This window comes from Phyllobates terribilis, unplaced genomic scaffold (genome assembly GCF_046119375.1).
Source record: "Phyllobates terribilis strain yellow unplaced genomic scaffold, ASM4611937v1 Scaffold_9__5_contigs__length_417890890, whole genome shotgun sequence".
In the NCBI taxonomy this organism is placed as follows: Eukaryota; Metazoa; Chordata; class Amphibia; order Anura; family Dendrobatidae; genus Phyllobates; species Phyllobates terribilis.
In genome coordinates this window covers 382645519-382664603 of record NW_027362769.1, presented here as the reverse complement: position 1 = coordinate 382664603, position 19085 = coordinate 382645519, and the positions used below count along the sequence as shown (strand labels likewise).

At 45.1% G+C, this 19085-nt stretch overlaps 1 protein-coding gene across 1 annotated transcript; it reads right to left on the bottom strand.

Annotated features, from left to right (window-relative positions):
- Positions 1-1388: 1388 nt before the first annotated feature.
- Positions 1389-18854, bottom strand: LOC141161416 (NXPE family member 4-like). Its single transcript, XM_073646227.1, has 6 exons — positions 18796-18854; positions 18344-18449; positions 12844-13517; positions 10097-10158; positions 3214-3432; positions 1389-1936 (listed from the first exon to the last, which is right to left on the bottom strand). The coding sequence occupies exons 1-6, from the start codon at positions 18852-18854 to the stop codon at positions 1389-1391; spliced, it is 1668 nt and encodes a 555-aa protein (XP_073502328.1).
- Between the last annotated feature and the right edge of the window lie 231 nt (positions 18855-19085).

Below are 19085 nucleotides of genomic sequence, written 5' to 3'. Positions count from 1 at the left end.
CGGGCGTTGGTGCAGCAGGTTGGTGGTCTGAGGGACTTAAAACCATATGTAAACTGAAGGCAAGCAGGTGGAGTGCATGAAACCGCCTGCAGGCTGGAGGACGTCAGGAAACCGCAGGCAAGCAGTTGGAGTGCAGGAAACCACAAGCAGGCGGAGGACGTCAGGAAACCTCAGGTAGGCTGTGGACATCAGGAAACCGCAGGCAAGCATGTGGAGTGCAGGAAACCACAGATAGGTGGAGGAGGTCAGGAAACTGCAGGCAAGCAGATGGAATGCAGGAAATCGCAGGCAGAAGAGATCAGAAAACCAAAGGCAGGCAGCGGATGACAGGAAACCGCAGGCAAGCAGGTGTAGTGCAGGAAACTGCAGTCAAGCGTAGAATATCAGGAAACCGTAGACAAACAAGTGAAGTGCAAGAAACCGCAGGCATGTAGCAGATAACACTCCGGAGCCAGTAAGACGTCCTGAAAACCACAGATGGACATAGCGAACAGATATATAATCCTATAGCTATTACCAAAATAAATAAAGTGCAAAAAAATCTAAATATATCTAAACTTTATTTATAAACAATCAATTTACACAAATACAAAAAAAACTAAAAAAAAAAACCCTAAAACCAAGATAAAAAGCAAAAATGTGCAAATGTGGTAAAGATAATAAATATCATAAAGGTACATTAGAAATCAATCAGTATGTCAAAATAATGGGGGTGTAGAAAGACACAATAATCATAGATTATAGAGATTTAGAATTATATGACCACACAAAAAGTACCAATATGACCGGTCCAAGCATGTAATGAAATAGATTTCTGCTAGAGAGCTATGAGATCCCCTGTAATAGCTCTCAGATCAGATCATACATAGTAGATCAGTAACACAGAGAACAGATCCAGGAGACCCGGGGACAGGTAGTCGACAGATCTCTGGAGTTACTAGAAGGTGCAGACAAGTAGGAAGAAGGAGACAACCTGCAGCCCACAGCTAATCTGCTGTGCAAGCACATATGGCAAGTCAGTCCAGATTCAATACCGAGGCCGGGTGTGTGTTTTAGAAGCCCTTAAATAGGCCTAGACAGTCCATCACACGGAAGCACGGCAGGCCACCTGCAAAGGCCAACATGGAGCACCAGAAAGTTCAATGGGACAGGGCAGATGGAGCAAAACCCAGACCAGGGACCAGGTGTATAAAATTGTGATTGGAAGATCCATTGTTTTCAGCTGTCTCTGATGATAAAGAAACTGCTCAAAACTCTTCCTGTAATAAAGTTTTTGAAAAACACATCTTTCCCAAAAACCTGATTTAAACAATAGGCCGTTTTCTGACTATGCATTCCCTTTAAGTTAAAAAGGATGTGCCTAATGGGTAACCTTTCTTAAAGTTTTATTACGAACAGGCAAAACTGAAAGCCATACTCAAGATACTTTGGAACGTATATCCTGGAGGATGGACCACCACAGTGGCCGATGCCACCGTCATGTCCCACGCATCTATAAAACCAACATTGATTCCTTGGAAAACCTCCCTTAAGACCAAATATTGAGTATAGCCGTGGAAGTCTCCTTGCATCTCCACTGGAGAATAGACTTCCCTGGTATTCTCGGACTTGATGATGACCTTGGTGTCGGGGCTTCTGATGAACAGACGTTCCACTGCTCTTCGGATATTGAAAGCCCGCTTAATAAAAACCTTAACCGGGAAATGTCTGAAATGTTGTCCCATGGTAATAATCAAGATGGTGTCCTTTCCCCCGGCCCTCTGGTCTATTTGACGACTGGTGTACATGTCCTCTTTGAAGTAGTAGAATGAGGGATGTTCTAAGGGGAATCCATGTCTCTTATACGAGACGTACAAATCTTTCTCCAAGTTTATGGCTTCCAGTGCTTTGTGCCACTCCGACCACCCACTTCCATGGTAGAGGAAATAGTTCACTACTGTAGGAGACAGACAACAAAAATTTGATTAATATGGCTGTTGAAGATAAGGTATGAAGAGTACGCCCTACTTGGTCACTGCCCATTCCTGGCCTTAATCCTTTGGCCCATATAGACGTAACTGTGCGCCCACATTGGGTGCCACATGCGTAGAGCAGGCTCAGAAGCTGTGCTACACAGCTGGCATCTGCCTGTAGCAGCAGCGACTGGGGATAGCTCTGATCGCTGTGGTTTAACCATTAAGATGTTGATATCAATCACTGACAGTCAATGATGAGTGTTGAAGGCTTCCACTGCTTTATTGCCGCCATCTTGGTGCTCCTGTGAAGCTCAGCCAAAGGCTAGGCTTCATAGATGATCATCATTTACACTTTTTCATGCAATATTATTTTATAGCAGTATATACAGCAGACTAGTTGATAAAACAATTGCAGATTCAAGTCCCTCAAGGGGACTGACAAAGAAGACTAAAAATAAAGTAAAACAATTTAAAAAAGGCTTTTAAAAATATAATAGAAATGAAAAAAATCATGAACATTTTGAATTGCCCCCAGTTTAAAAATAAAGCAATTAAGTAATTTTCCGCATCCAGAAAAGTCCAATCTATCAAATTATAAAAAATATTTAAACCCTATGGTTAAACACTCGAAAGAGGGAAAAAATAAAACGCAAGAATTACTGTTTTTCAGTCTCTGCACCTTTCCCAAAAAGTGCAATAAAAAACAATCAAAATGTGAAATATCTACCAAAATGGTATCAATAAAAACGCCAGCTCTCTAATCAAAAATAAGCCCTCACCGAGCTCTATGGTCAGAAAATAAAAAAATTAAGGGTATCATAAAATGGTGGCAAAATGTTTTTTTTTTTACTAAGTTCTGATTTTTTTTTAACTACACTGGCCACTGGGGCTTTTTTAGACTTCTACTTTCTGTCTTTTCAGGAAGAGTTTTCAGCAGACTCCTTATTAGAGGCAGGATAACAATGATTGATGACACCTGTATACACAGCTGATAACACAGGATTCATCAACCACAATAGGTGATGTCACAGACCACCCCCTCCCTCTTCCTTCACAATGATCTTTGCACATGCTCAGTAGATGCTTCAGTACAAAAGATAGGGTCAGAGTCTGACCATTGCAGCTGATATACATGTGTTACTTTCTGCAACAACTGGAATTTAAAATCTAAAAAAAGCCCCAGTGGCCAGTGTGAGAATTTCAAGATTCATTATTTTTATTTTTAATACAGGTTGTGAAACGTAAAAAAAAATCTTACTCTTGATTCCCTCTGTGAAATACATCATGAACTGGCGTAAAGTGGAGTCTCCGATGAGGAAGAGCTTCTTCCCTTTTAGACATTTCAAGAAATCCTCATCTGTCTTATATAAAGTCATGTTACAGTAGATGGGATTCCAGACTTTGTTGTAGAAGTATCCACTCGGGAGCGGCGAGCTCATTCCTGGCTCACATTTTGGTTTTGGGGCTTCTGTTGCATCTGGAAGGAAGCTACAATCAAAACCAATAATGACACCCAATTATAAAAATGATTTTTAGCCACAATTTCATCCATTTGAGTAAGAAAAAAAAAATGTCCCTAGCCCCTTTAAGGGGTTACATACTTTTGCCAATTCTTTTAGGTTAGACCTTTACCCTGACTATAAGATGATAACTGTGTTCTAGGACACTCAGTAATACGTTACCATCATTGTGAAAGTCCATCAATAAATATACACTTTTACTACAGCACTCCCAGTGATGAAATACGGTATTACATGATGTCTATGTGATGTACCCACATTCCAAGTCCTCCAGAGATCTTTGTGGGCTGTTTTAGCTGGACAAAAATAGTTACCCACCTCCCTCACTAGTTTCTTAAGGGATAGTAGACTACAAGGATCAAAAAACCCCAAACAGATGTCTACAGATAGGTGTCAGGTTTGGATGATAATGCCTAGTTATTTTTCACAGGGTTTTTAAGGGGTCCAAACATTGATTTAAAGGGTAGTTGCCTAGAATTGGAAGTTGCGATAGTTTTATTCATCCAGGAGATATTTTTTTTCCCCCATGGAGTACAAAGAACTTTACACATGACCTGGACCTCTTCAATGAACAACAGGACCAAGAGATACGATAACTGAAAAGGGCTTTTAAAACCGGACAACTCCTTTATTTCATGAAACAGTTGATCTAATCATATGGTATTGGTATAAAACACATCTTAAAGGGTATGTGACGCGCCCCCTGGGCCATATTCTTTAGGGGAATACCCGGAGCCGGATCAGATAAGGGTTGTAGTCTCCGAGTGGCTGTGACCCGGTCCGTGCCCAGGGTGTCAAGCTCAGAGTATGTGGCAGTCCTACAGATGTTACAAAGTTCGTTATGTCGACTACGCCACCCGTTGGATTGCGGTCACTACGGCCGCCGCTGCAGCAGGGTCCGCTGAGGCTGATGGTGTTGGTGCAGCTTTAGATAGTATAACCCCCAACGGGAGGGGTATGGCCTCAGGGGGTCAGGTGCAGAGGATGGGGGTTGTGGTGGTGCAGCGTAGATGATAATTAAAGACAGAGTCGGGTTGTGCAGTTCAGGGTGTTTACTTACTGCAGATATTCCGGTCACTCCGGCCTTGAGTGACCACCCGAGCCGTGCTGCGTCCACCAGGTCCTGGATTCAGCCAACCCCCAAGCAAGTCCGGAGCGTGTCCCTGAGCCCTCCTTCTTGTCCTTTCTTCTGGCCGTCCCCACCAGGGATCCACCTAGGTCCAGCTCCCTCGGGCCTTCTGTTGGGAGACCCTTGGCCTTGGGTTCCCTGACCCTACACGTGGTTTGCCTTCAGGGTGGATGTGGTGGGTGGCCGTGGCAGATCCTGCCCACGGCCTCCGGTCTCTGGCTGAGGTATGCTTTAGCCCCCACCAGTTTGGGATCCGGTACCCTATTGCCAACTCTTCACCCTGGGGTTGTACTTGGGTTCTCAGAGTTCCTTTCTGTCTCCCCCTCTGGGTCTTTCTGGCTCTCCTCTCTCACTCTCTCTGGGCCTGGGGCTGCTCTGCTCCTCTTCCTCTGGCTTCTCTGCAAAAGGCTGACTTCTCTCAGACTGACCTCTCACAGACTGACTGACCCTGATCTTAGATGGTGCCCACCTTATATACTCCCTCTATGTGTGAGCTCAGGTGACCAGCACCCAATGAGCTCCTAACTTTACCCAGGCTGCTCCCCCTATCTGCCCCTACACTACTGGGATGTACCACCCCCCTCCCACTCCAGCCAGGAACAGACTCGGTCGTACCTGCACATTTCTAAGTGGGAGTACCGTTGGTCTGTTCCTCGGAAATGGGATGTGTGTAGTGCATGCAGCTTACTGAGCTCAGTTCCACACTCCATCCTTACCCGGGAGTGGAATATCACACCTCTGGGTTGAGGTGCAATACCCCTGTAGCAGCCGAATCCTCAGGGTGCTACATTCCCCCCTGGTAAATCACAGCACGTCCTCGGGCTGTAAGATATAAAACAACACCAAAACATACAACTTTTGCATAAACAACATAATAAAACATATAAAACAACATATATTAGCAGCATCATAAAACTTTTCATATAAAACTTTCTCGTAGTCGTTTCTTGCTTCTAGCTCCTCCTCCGGACACTGTGCAACGTGTGCCCGGGAAAAGTGCAACAGTTTCTCTAGAAAAATGGTCTTCCTATAAAAACCGGTAGGGGGCGCTTTAGGAAGCGCAACTATTTACAAGGGGATATGGCCGCTCTCAGTCCTCGGCCAGGTATTTAGGAAAGGGATGACCGCTCTCAGTCCTCGGTCAGAGGGATTAAGGGAAATACGGGTAACAGTTCAATTTGCTGGTCCCAACGGGGACTATAATAGCAGCAACAGTTTACTGTGCCCCGACGGGCAACTATATACAGCTTCTACTCCGCTGTACTCAACGACGACGTCCTCCTGCTCTTTCTTTGTGATTCACTTTAGCTTCAGACCCGTCCGGGTCCTCTTGCTCCTCTTCACACCGCAGCTCCTCCTCCGTCAGGCGATGCACATGGAGAGCGTAGGGTCCTTTGGCACACTTGTGCCGGGTGAAGGTGACCTCGTCCCCTATATAAAGGTCACGACCTCTGTGTCCCTCCGGTAGGTGGGACTCAACGTCTCTTCTTGTCACGAAGACGTCGCCTGGGGTGCGGTGATCTCGGATGAAGCCCCACCCATGCTGCAGATTGAATTTGATCACAGTCCCGGTGGAAGGGGGACCATGAGCTGCACGGGGACTCCTCCTGGCCCGGCTCTTCTGCTCCGCGCTCTTTATCTGCGCTTGTTGTTCTCGGACCCGCCTCTCTCTCCGCTCCCTCTCAAAGACCTCGAGCTGCTGCCGGCAGCACTCTGCACGCTCCGCTGCAGCTGCCCGGGTCTCCTGAGTGAACCCCATGAGGTCTTCTCCGGTGGGGTCCCACTCAAACTGTGCCTCCTCTAGCGGGGGCGAGGTCCTTTTTACGGGCTTTGGAACCGGAATCAGGGGTTCGTCTAGGGGTCTCTCTTTCCGGAGTCGGGGATGGTGAAACTCCGGTGGCCAAATAAAGGGCTGCCCATCCGGGCACGTATGTTGGGCGAACAGATCTTCTCCCAGATGCGGCACTCTTGGTTTTATGGGCGCGGTGGTGGTGGCGCCCGGGTTGCCCAGGCCTTGCGGCCAGGCCTGGGGCACCTGGAAAGTGAAGGGCACCGTAAGGACGGCGGCGCCCTGGGCTAGTTGGCCCTGCGACCAGGCCGGTGGCTCCGCGGAGGTAGGGGGCGCTGTTGGTATTGCGGCGCCCGGGGGTACTAGGCCTTGCGACCAGGCTGGTGGTACTTCCTGCTTGGTCACGCTCGGGGTCGAGGCGTGTGACGTCACAGGGGTCGCGGCTGCGGCTTCCGGTTGAGGCCTAGTCTGTGGCGGTGACGTTGCGGTTACGGGCACGGCAGGGGGTACTTCGGGCTCTGCGACGGGGAGCTGGGGCAGGTGCGCGGTTTCCCGGTTTGGGGTATAGACGTCCCCTTTACCTGCCTCCATTCGTTCGGCTCCCTTCTCGGCGCCGTCTCCGGCCTTCAGTCCTCCTGCGCCATCCTCAGAGGCGGTCTGTCTCCTCGTTTCGGGTGGCGTGCTCCGCTGACGAGTTCTTGTCTGCTGGGCCATCTCTCGGCTCCACTCCGCCAACGTCTCTCGCTGCACCCGGGCCATCCTCCGTGCGAGGCCCTCCAGCGCGGTCTGTGCACACTCCCGATCTCGGGGGAGCTGTGCCAAGACCTCCACTAGGCCTAGTGGGGTCGTTGCTTCTAGCAGGCTCCTGACCAACGGGTCGGTGCTGCTCTGCTCTCCTTCCGTTGTCTCCAGCAGGCTCCTGGCCAGCGGGCCGGTGCTGCTCTGCTCTTCTCCCATCTCCGGGTAAGCTTCTTCTGGACTCAGCTCTAGGCTTCTTGTCTCGGGGTGCGCTCTCTCCAGACTGCTCCAGGCGACACCCATCTTTGCTCTCTTCTTCTCAGTCCTCCCACTTCGAGGGCGGTCCCGGGGCCACTTGGTGATTGTCAGCTCCAGGGGCAGTTCTTTCACGCTGACAGACACCTCTAGCATCACAGTCTCTGTTAGTGGGGGCGGTTTCCACTTTTGGCGCCATTTTCGGTCCTGGCCCACGATGGGAGGCGGCCTCTTGCCACCCTCTGGCACGCCCATAATGGCGTCCGCTCTTCCAAGGCGGGAAACCTTTGGAAATGGCGGGAATCGTCTCCCAGTGGCGGGAAACTCTGCAGATGGCGGGAAAAAGCTGTTAATGGCGGACAACCGGCGGGAATCGATCTGTGATGGAGTCCGATGGCGGGGACCCTCCGGAACCGGCGGGAGACTTCTTTTTGAGGTAAACTTGTTCTTTTCTTCAGGCACGCAGTACCCGGGTGTTGCGGGCACGAGATCCTGCCGACTACGCCAAAGTTGACGCGCCCCCTGGGCCATATTCTTTAGGGGAATACCCGGAGCCGGATCAGATGGGGGTTGTAGTCTCCGAGTGGCTGTGACCCGGTCCGTGCCCAGAGTGTCAAGCTCAGAGTATGTGGCAGTCCTACAGATGTTACAAAGTTCGTTATGTCGACTACGCCACCCGTTGGATTGCGGTCACTACGGCCGCCGCTGCAGCAGGGTCCGCTGAGGCTGATGGTGTTGGTGCAGCTTTAGATAGTATAACCCCCAACGGGAGGGGTATGGCCTCAGGGGGTCAGGTGCAGAGGATGGGGGTTGTGGTGGTGCAGCGTAGATGATAATTAAAGACAGAGTCGGGTTGTGCAGTTCAGGGTGTTTACTTACTGCAGATATTCCGGTCACTCCGGCCTTGAGTGACCACCCGAGCCGTGCTGCGTCCACCAGGTCCTGGATTCAGCCAACCCCCAAGCAAGTCCGGAGCGTGTCCCTGAGCCCTCCTTCTTGTCCTTTCTTCTGGCCGTCCCCACCAGGGATCCACCTAGGTCCAGCTCCCTCGGGCCTTCTGTTGGGAGACCCTTGGCCTTGGGTTCCCTGACCCTACACGTGGTTTGCCTTCAGGGTGGATGTGGTGGGTGGCCGTGGCAGATCCTGCCCACGGCCTCCGGTCTCTGGCTGAGGTATGCTTTAGCCCCCACCAGTTTGGGATCCGGTACCCTATTGCCAACTCTTCACCCTGGGGTTGTACTTGGGTTCTCAGAGTTCCTTTCTGTCTCCCCCTCTGGGTCTTTCTGGCTCTCCTCTCTCACTCTCTCTGGGCCTGGGGCTGCTCTGCTCCTCTTCCTCTGGCTTCTCTGCAAAAGGCTGACTTCTCTCAGACTGACCTCTCACAGACTGACTGACCCTGATCTTAGATGGTGCCCACCTTATATACTCCCTCTATGTGTGAGCTCAGGTGACCAGCACCCAATGAGCTCCTAACTTTACCCAGGCTGCTCCCCCTATCTGCCCCTACACTACTGGGATGTACCACCCCCCTCCCACTCCAGCCAGGAACAGACTCGGTCGTACCTGCACATTTCTAAGTGGGAGTACCGTTGGTCTGTTCCTCGGAAATGGGATGTGTGTAGTGCATGCAGCTTACTGAGCTCAGTTCCACACTCCATCCTTACCCGGGAGTGGAATATCACACCTCTGGGTTGAGGTGCAATACCCCTGTAGCAGCCGAATCCTCAGGGTGCTACATTTGCATACGTTTTGCAATCATGGTTTGCTTTAGTGCATTTAGAATAAAAAGGAAAACTAAGCAACTTTATGATTAGTTTCATTAAAACAAAAGCCTTAACGTTTTGTAAATATAATTTGTATGTGGCTCCATGGTTACAGACTACAAACAAACCCTGTGTAGTCAGATCCTGCAGTTAACAAAACTTTGTACTCATTAATAGATGTCATAAAAACCCTGCCCTAGCAAAACGACAGTGCCTTCAGGAGGGAAGGGGAAAAGGTGGATTCTAGGGATCATTTGTGTGTATAAACATATCGGCGAATAGTGTTTCTATATCACTGTTTAGAAGCATTAAGAACAGTGTCTTCCCTACATTTTTCACCTCTTTTCATGCACTCCACTTAAAGGGGCTTGTCATCAGGTCATAAGTGGCCAGCTTTTGATTTTATTTTATTCCTGCTGTTCCCCTGATTATTTCTTTTTTTTGTATTTTTAAAATCCTCAATACGGTTCCAGAGATATGGGTCTTTATATTCAGGGCTTGTTTTAAAGGTATTTATAAAGGGGGCGTGGCTCACAAGATTCTCTGGGGGTGTGTCCTTATGCTACCCTGTGAGTCACGCCCCCTTGGGAAAGGCCATAAAATGTGGCACTAAATAAAATGACCCATAACTATAGAACCTTATGGCAGATTTTAAAAAAACAAAAGGAAGAATGCTCAGGGGAGCAGTGGGAATAAAAGAGGATCATAGACTGGACACTTTTGAACCGGTGATAGATCCCCCTTAAATTAACACCCTGTATACACTCTTTATATTAGATGAATTTTTAGGGTGACTGTGGAGATTTCTAGATCTTGCAGACAGGGAGTTGAAGACTATGGGCTGTGGGAAGGAAACAATTTGATCAGCAAAGCCTGTGACCTGTCCCGGCCCATCTTCAGCATATTGAGTTAATACCTGGGAACCATCTAGTATCACATAAACTTACTTTTACATCTGGTAACTGTTATGTCATCAAAGGTTGTGGGAATTTCAACAGCGATATTTGATCTTAAAAAAGCAAACAAGCAAAAATAGAAATAATTCACATTTTTGACAAAGACATATAATATGTAGCCAATATATGTAAAATCCAGCTCTACGGTGTGTAACATAAAATATCTTCTTAAAAGGAAACCATCACCAAGCAGGCTAGCTGCTGTTGGCTTTTTTATGTGTTAATTATGACTGTGAGACACCACAGCTTGTTAGTACAGAAATACCCAAAGATTTTAAGACTCAAACATAAAATTGCCTGAATATTATAGCAATAATACTTACATTGGGTGTTCATGTATTAATGTACAGTGGGTACGGAAAGTATTCAGACCCCTTTAAATTTTTCACTCTTTGTTTCATTGCAGTCATTTGGTAAATTCTAAAAAGTTCATTTTTTTCCTCATTAAACTACACTCTGCACCCCATCTTGACTGAAAACAAACAGAAATGTAGAAATTTTTGCAAATTTATTAAAAAATAAAAACTGAAATATCACATGGTCACAAGTATTCAGACCCTTTGCTCAGACACTCATATTTAAGTCACATGCTGTCCATTTCCTTGTGATCATCCTAGAGATGGTTCTACTCCTTCATTGGAGTCCAGTTGTGTTTAATTAAACTAATAGGACTTGATTTGGAAAGGCACACACCTGTCTATATAAGACCTCACAGCTCACAGGGCATGTCAGACCAAATGAGAATCATGAGCTCAAAGGAACTGCCCAAGGAGCTCAGAGACAGAATTGTGGCAAGGCACAGATCTGGCCAAGGTTCTAAAAGAATTTCTGCATTACTCAAGGTTCCTAAGAGCACAGTGGCCTCCATAATCCTTAAATGGAAGAAGTTTGGGACCACCAGAAGTCTTCCTAGACCTGGCCATCCAACCAAACTGAGCAATCGTGGGAGAAGAGCCGTGGTGAGAGAGGTAAAGAAGAACCCCAAGATCACTGTTGCTGAGCTCCAGAGGTGCAGTAGGGAGATGGGAGAAACTTTCACAAAGTCAACTATCACTGCAGCCCTCCACCAGTCGGGCCTTTATGGCAGAGTGGCCTGACGGAAGCCTCCCCTCAGTGCAAGACATATGAAAGCCCACATAGAGTTTGCTCAAAAACACATGAAGGACTCCCAGACTATGAGAAATAAGATTCTCTGGTCTGATGAGACGAAGATAGAACTTTTTGGTGATAATTCTAAGCGGTTTGTGTGGAGAAAACTAGGCACTGCTCATCACCTGCCCAATACAATCCCAACAGTGAAACATGGTGGTGGCAGCATCATGCTATGGGGGTGTTTTTCAGCTGCAGGGACAGGACGACTGGTTGCAATTGAAGGAAACATGAATGTAGCCATGTACAGAGATATCCTGGATGAAAACCTCTTCCAGAGTGCTCTGGACCTCAGACTTGGCTGAAGGTTCACCTTCCAACAAGACAATGACCCTAAGCACACAGCTAAAATAACAAAGGAGTGGCTTCAGAACAACTCTGTGACCATTCTAGACCGGCCCAGCCAGAGCCCTGACCTAAACCCAATTGAGCATCTCTGGAGAGACCTGAAAATGGCTGTCCACCAACGTTCACCATCCAACCTGACGAAACTGGAGAGGATCTGCAAGGAAGAATGGCAGAGGATCCCCAAATCCAGGTGTGAAAAACTTGTGGCATCATTCCCAAGAAGACTCATGACTGTACTAGCTCAAAAGGGGGTTTCTACTCAATACTGAGCAAAGGGTCTGAATACTTATGGCCATGTGATATTTCAGTTTTTCTTTTTTAATTAATTTGCAAAAATTTCTACATTTGTTTGTTTTCAGTCAAGATGGTGTGCAGAGTGTACTTTAATGAGAAAAAAATGAACTTTTTAGAATTTACCAAATGGCTGCAATGAAACAAAGAGTAATAAATTTAAAGGGGTCTGAATACTTTCCTTACCTACTGTACCAGACCACAAAAGTATTAAACAGTTAATAAAACACCAGATCAAGTGCACATTCATAACAGGGCAACTTTATTAACTAAATGCACTAGCTAAGGACAAATAGTAAAATCAGACCCCATTAACGCAAAGTGCCTGCTTGCTGACAGTTTCCAATGTTCAAGTAGCAATCAGAATCCTTTTTTTTAACACTGGACAGAGCATTAAGGAACTTAACACTAAGTCACTATGGCCTTAAAGGTATGAAGTCAGTAAAATGTAGTTAAAATTAACATTTGTATTAAGGGAAAGCTTAAAGGGATATTTTATAAATTGAACATTTATAAAATAAGCAGCTAAATAGTGCCAACCTGCAGTGACCACTAGGGGGAGCTTAGAAACTTTTTGTATACATATTCATCATTGAGTTCAATGTAGAAATAGTATTCAGTAAGCTCATGAGCTCCCTCTAGTGGTGGCTGAAGATTGAAAGAGTTTATTACTAACCTATATATTTATGTATAGGGGACTGGAGCTATGTGCAAGAAGTAAAAAACTCTGCTTGCTATACAGATATATTAGATTCAGTTTACGCCATACTGACCTCAAACGTCATTGATGGATACCACTTCTTGGTGAAATATCTCTTAATTTGAAACCTCCACCAGAGTGCTATACATAAAACCAATCATTTTTAAAAAAAGTAGTAAATCTTTGAGTCTTTTTAGAACTTTTTTGATTTTTTTGTAGACCCCCCGTTAATACAGAATGGACACTATACCTCTGAAACATTTGTCTTTCCTCAGGTGTAAGATATGAGACATGAAGCTCGTAGCCTCTCATTGCTCTCAGACTTTCACAAGTGAAGTTTGGGACTTTGTAGCAGTAGTAAGCCTCCTCGTATAGCGTGTCCTCATACGCACAGATCTCCTTACCCTCTTCAATGGGGAGTTCAAATCCACATTTACTGGCGGCTTCTTTACCAAATTTTTCATATTTACCCTCAAAACCAATAACACCTAAGCTGGAATGCCTGGCTCTCCACAAAGCAGCAACCCCTTCACTTGGGTGGAATAAGAGGATGTTGACTTTGGCTTTGCCAGCCCAGTACAAGGGAAAGCGGACATGGTAGGACCCATTGTTAAAATCTGTAATAATTCCCGATACAGCAGCTGCAAGTTCTGCAGAAAAGAGTCTTGGTCTTACAAAGTCTCCTCCATACGTCTTCATGTTGCCCAAGTGGTTGAACATATCGACCTGCACCACAAGGTCGTCTCCGACACAGTACGTCTCCCGAGGGTTTACAAGTGAGACCTTACTGTGTTTCCCACTTGTGGTTGTGTTAAAATATGTAAATGTCACACTGGGGATGAGTTTTTCAAGTTTTTGATACATTGCATCAATTTTGGACTGCAGATCTGTCTTACGTGGCTTGAATGAATCCTGCAGTTTATGCTGTCAAAGAAACAACAAAAATATCTATTAACTACATGCAAATATAGAGTTGCAAAAAAGAAGAAATTATTTTTTTTTTATTTAAAATAAAATGTCCAAAAAAAAATTGGGACAACCTAACTCTAATGCTTTTAGTAGAGACATGTCACGTGGTTTACCGTGACAGAGAGGGGCCAGAAGACCACATTGTCTTATTTCACGTACTCCTGCACTGATTAGAAGCACTTCACCATTATATTAAACAGTGCAGGTGTCTTCTAGCAGTGCAGGGGTTAAACTGTTCAGTTAAGAGCATCTAGAGCTTTCCTGCTTTGATGGTCTCAGCTGTTCAGTGTTGGTTACTCCCCTCTGCAGGGTCGGCTCCAGGTTTTCGTGGACCCCAGGCGAAAGAGTCTCAGTGGGCCCCTTTAACACATGCCACGATTCATGATGCACAGATATGGCAGAGAGATATAGGTATAGTACAGTATAGAATAAATATGACCACCCATGCTGTGCCCTAAATAAGCCCTACACTGTGCCCCGGAGTAAATAATTGCCCCTCACTGTGCTCTTTGCACAAAAATTACCCCCACATTGTTTCTTATGTTACATAGTGTCCACACTGTCCCCTCTTATAACATTTTCCCATCGTACTGTTCCACTTTTTTTTTCTACTATGACTACCACCATGCTGTATGCCCTGGTGAAGTACAACTGCCACATTTTCCTCCGTTATGAGATATACCCAAAACACCTTCCTTCTTTATGGACTATGACCTCCGCATTGTTTTCCCCCAATACTGACGCCCCCACTATGCTTTTACTCCATATTGAGCCCCCTCCTCACACTGCTCCCTAACTCATTACTGAGCCTTTTCTTTACACTGTCCTTCCAATGCTGCCGTTTCTCCAGTCTCCAGTCACAGACTCCCCATATTGATCCATCTGCACACTGAGTCCCCCCTTTACTTCCCAATCTCCACACCAAATCCTCACATACTACCCCAACTCCATACAGAGCCGCCCCCCTCTGTCAGACCGATCTCCATACTGTCTTATCTCCACAAAGTGACCCCCAACACTGCACCATCTCCATATTGAGCCCCCTATGCTGCCTCATATCGTACAGAGTCGCCCTACACTGCCGCATCTCCACACAAAGACCCCATTACTGACCCATCTTTATAAAGAGCATCCCTATGCTACCAATTGCCATGCTAAGCCCCTTATACTGCCCCATCTCTAAAAAGAGTCCTCGTATACTTCCCCATCTCCATATAGAGCGCCCTATCCTGCCCATCTTGATACAGAGCACCCTATACTGGCCCATATCCATACAGAATCCCCCTATACTGTCCCATCTCCATTCAGAACCCCTATAGTGCTCCATTTCCATATAAAATCCCCCCTATACTGCTCCATCTCCATACACAACCCCCTATAGTGCCCATTTCCATACAGAATCCCCCCTATACTGCTCCATCTCCATACACAACCCCCTATAGTGCCCATTTCCATACAAAATCCCCCCTATACTGCTCCATCTCCATACACAACCCGCTATAGTGCCCTTTAGTGCCCATTTCCATACAGAATCCCCTTACACTGTCCAATCTCCATAAAGAGCACCATATACTGCCCCGTCTCCATATAAAAAAACACTTATACTGCCCCATTTCTATATAGAGACCCCTATACTGCCCCATCTTCATATTAAAGTGCCCTATATTTCCATATTGAGCCCTTTATACTTCAGCATCTCCATAAAGACTCACCCAGCTGTAATACCGCATCCCCATATGGGCCCGGGCCCTTTTCCATATTAATTCCCTATGTGTATATGGCCATGTCTTCAGCTCTACGAGCGCTTACCGTCTCCCGGCTGCTGCACCCACGCTGTTCGGTCCTCTGCGGCGCTTTCATGATGTCTGCAGCGTGATGAGATGACCTCATCACGCTGCATGTCAGGTAGGGAGAAGATCCCGAAAGTGTCGGCTCTTGCATCTTCATTTGCATTCGAGTCTGTAAAGATACGAATGCAAATGAATGACCGCAGAACGTGCACTGCCTCCCCTCATCCCATGACGGCGAATGGGCCCCCCTGTTTGTTCAGGGCCCCGGCACTTGCTCTATACTGATCTCTGGCAATTTGGGAATGCCAGTGTTAGTTTCTTACTGTCTGATTCTGTAGTTAGAGGTGTTGGTTGTTTGAGGAGGCGTTTGGAGTTTTGCTCTAAAAACTTTTGCTTGATAATTTGTCTGTGTGCATATCGTCATCCTCTCATATTTGTTTTTATCCCTTCCTATACTTCCTGGTGTTCCACTCTGTTGTTTGTGAGTGCATATTTGTATGATTGGTATTTTCATTCATCCCTGTAAGTCTTCCCTTGTTATTCTGGTTTGTGTATGCTTATACACTACAACTCCTCACTTACCTGGGTGGGAGAGGGGACAGATAAGGGCTGATTTAGGAGCTCAGCAACGCACGTGGCCCTGGCGTCTTCACCATCAGAAGTAATCCGGGGAGCAGGGATAGCTATTGCACCCCTAGCTTTATGGATAGGAAAGGAACCCCTAGCCCCAGGATATCTTACAACAGTGCCATGACAACATGTCAACCTAACTACAATGCTCAACATTGAAATGGCAACACCAAGACGGAAATCCATCCTGTGATTTCCATGATTCCACCAATATTCCTTCTTGGTGTTACAATTTCAATGTGTATATGATTTCTGTAGATGAGCAATATGATCACTCATCATGAAAGCTACATATGCCATGCTGGGGTAATTTCATAATATATCTCAATGAGAGATGATGTAAATTGAATTTGTGTTGAATTTTTAGGAAAATTTGAAATATTTTGCCCTAAACGCCAAATTATGCAACCATTTTACACATATTGTATAAGATTGCATCCATCAGAGGAGAATCACATGAACTTGGGTGTGGTTGGGTGGGTGGGTTTCCCAGTAAAGCTATCACATCACTTTTTATAACAAAGCTAATAAGGAGGGATTATCATAGCCTGTATAAAAGCAGAGACAAGGAATGCAGCAGCCAATTTGTGATGAATCTGGATAGTGAGAGAACGTCACATTACATAATGTAGAAATAGAGATAGAGAGAGAATGCTATAAACACTGAAGAAACTGTAGAGATAGGGTGTGTGTCAGCACAGCAGTGAAGAGGAATAGTGTGTGGAAAAAAATTCTCTTGGTTACAACAAGTTACCATCCATTTACCCACTGCCATATATGTTCAGGTCACTTCGACATTACTAAGTCAGTAATTGCACATGGGAGAGGTTGGATTCAGTCCCAGAACACCTCAGAATGTCGTACACATCTTTTCAGGATAGCTGGAGTACTTTTGATGTGTAGCAAATCGGTTAGCCGTGAAATTGGTTTCCTGGCAAAATACGTCATAGTTGGTAGATTAGAAGTTTAAAGACTCACTTCTCTCTAATCTCTTCAGCAGTCAGAGTTGGTTTCTCTAAGACACAGCTCCAAACTTCCTACATAGCCATAGATTAAAATATTAAAAGTTTGGCTTCTTGCAGCCACCCCTGTTGCGGATTTCAGCTTTCAGAAGAATAATGAATGAACTGTTTTACTTTGGACATCATCACAACATGGATGAAAATAAATAACACAAAGAAACCAGAGATCATATAATACAGAGAGGAACTTCATGCACAATAACTTAAGGACTATTCCACTGTCACCTTCTTTGGAGTCCTGTATAAGTTCCTTTTTTTCTTTGGTATTCATCTACCATCTTGGTTTTTAACAATTCTAGCTTCAGGTCTGTCTGATGCCTTGTCTGTAGTGCGTAAATCAGTGCACTGCATGTGTCAGGTAAACTGCAAAACAATATGTCACCAGCATGGCTGTCTTTTATAACCTCACCCACTGATCTCAGATTCCATTGAATTTAAGTGCTCCAGCATAACCCTTTTTTGCAGTCTCATTTTGCACAGTTTCCATAGCAAAAATAATTGTTTATACTGGATGTTTCATGCAGTGTTTTCACTACATCCCATATCCCAGCAGTGTTCTTGTGTCTTACGTGGGTCATTTGGTCATCCTCTGCTAAGAAGCTAATGGCGACACTGGCTCATCTGTTTCTCTTACTAATTGTGAATATTCAGTTTGGCCACTATACGTGTAAGCTCTTAGCTGTTGGCCATTTTCTTTCTCTTTTGTATATGTATATACTCATTCTCTTTTTTGTATACAGGAGATAAGAACCTCAGGAAATTTCCTTGTTTCAGTCTGTACACCAAGCTGTCCTGTACTTATGTGTGTATCTTGGCCCATAACCTGTTGCAGATTTTCAGCTTTCAGCAGAATCAGCAGATCCCAAATATTATGGGAACATTAACATTATTATTTCAGATATACAGCATCTGTTATCTTCCTGACAACAACATGGAGGAATATAGAAAGTGTAAGACAAAACAAAACAGAGAGGTCATACAATACAGTCTAGAGAGGAACGTCATGCACTTAACCAAATTATAACAGTTAAACCAACTCCATCTACTGTACTCTCAAGAGTCCCTCCACAGCATAAGCCTGCACTTGTTGCATGCTTCAAAAAACACTAGTGGGAACTTGAGTGCATACTGCATTATTACTGTGTTTTTTGTATACAGGAATGTAGTGAGCTCCACCTAGTGGTGGCTGCTGGTATTTAAATATTTCATGATATGTCAACTGCAGAGGATTTGAAGTTCTGAATTAAAAAAAGGAGCCTAGAACCACAATAAAATGATAGTAAGAATTTATTGAATTCCATACCCATTAAAATGAGAAATGCAGAGCATCATTTCTTACCTGATATAAGTTGCGGTACCAGAAGAAGCTGACAGTAAATAAGACCGTACTGGCGAAAACAAGGTACTTTCTATGCTGGGTCATAACTTTATATTTGAATATCCCACTATGGAAAACATAAGTATAGTGAAATCATGAATATATGTTTTTTAGGATTACAAAGAGGCTATTCTCACAGAGCTATAGTATTCAACAAAATCGGGACCGAGACAAACAAGACTACATCAATTCAGTTTCAGCTTGTAATTTTATATCTTTTTTGTTTTTGTGTTGCGCAGAGGGCATGGGCTTAAATACCAGGACCGGACATAAAGAATGAATATCCAAGAATTAGCAAGGAAGGAGGAAACTCAAAGTTTCGCATATAGGTAATTCATTAAAAGGGTTTTAGGGCTGTGTATAAAGCTTTATGCAGATTGTTTAGAGTGGTTCCCAATTAGAAAAAGATTCACAATCCAATTTGGTTAAAACGAATACATTTATATTTTATCTTGGTGGTTACAGTCCTCATGAGAGGCAAAGAAACTTCATGGTTGCAGTCCACTTTACACCATGAACTTGCTAGAATGTTTCATAACTGAAGCAGTCGTTAGATATTAGAACTCTTTTCTACCTCTGTTGATATTATATACAGTACAGACCAAAAGTTTGGACACACCTTCTCATTTAAAGATTTTTCTGTATTTTCATGACTATGAAAATTGTACATTCACACTGAAGGCATCAAAACTATGAATTAACA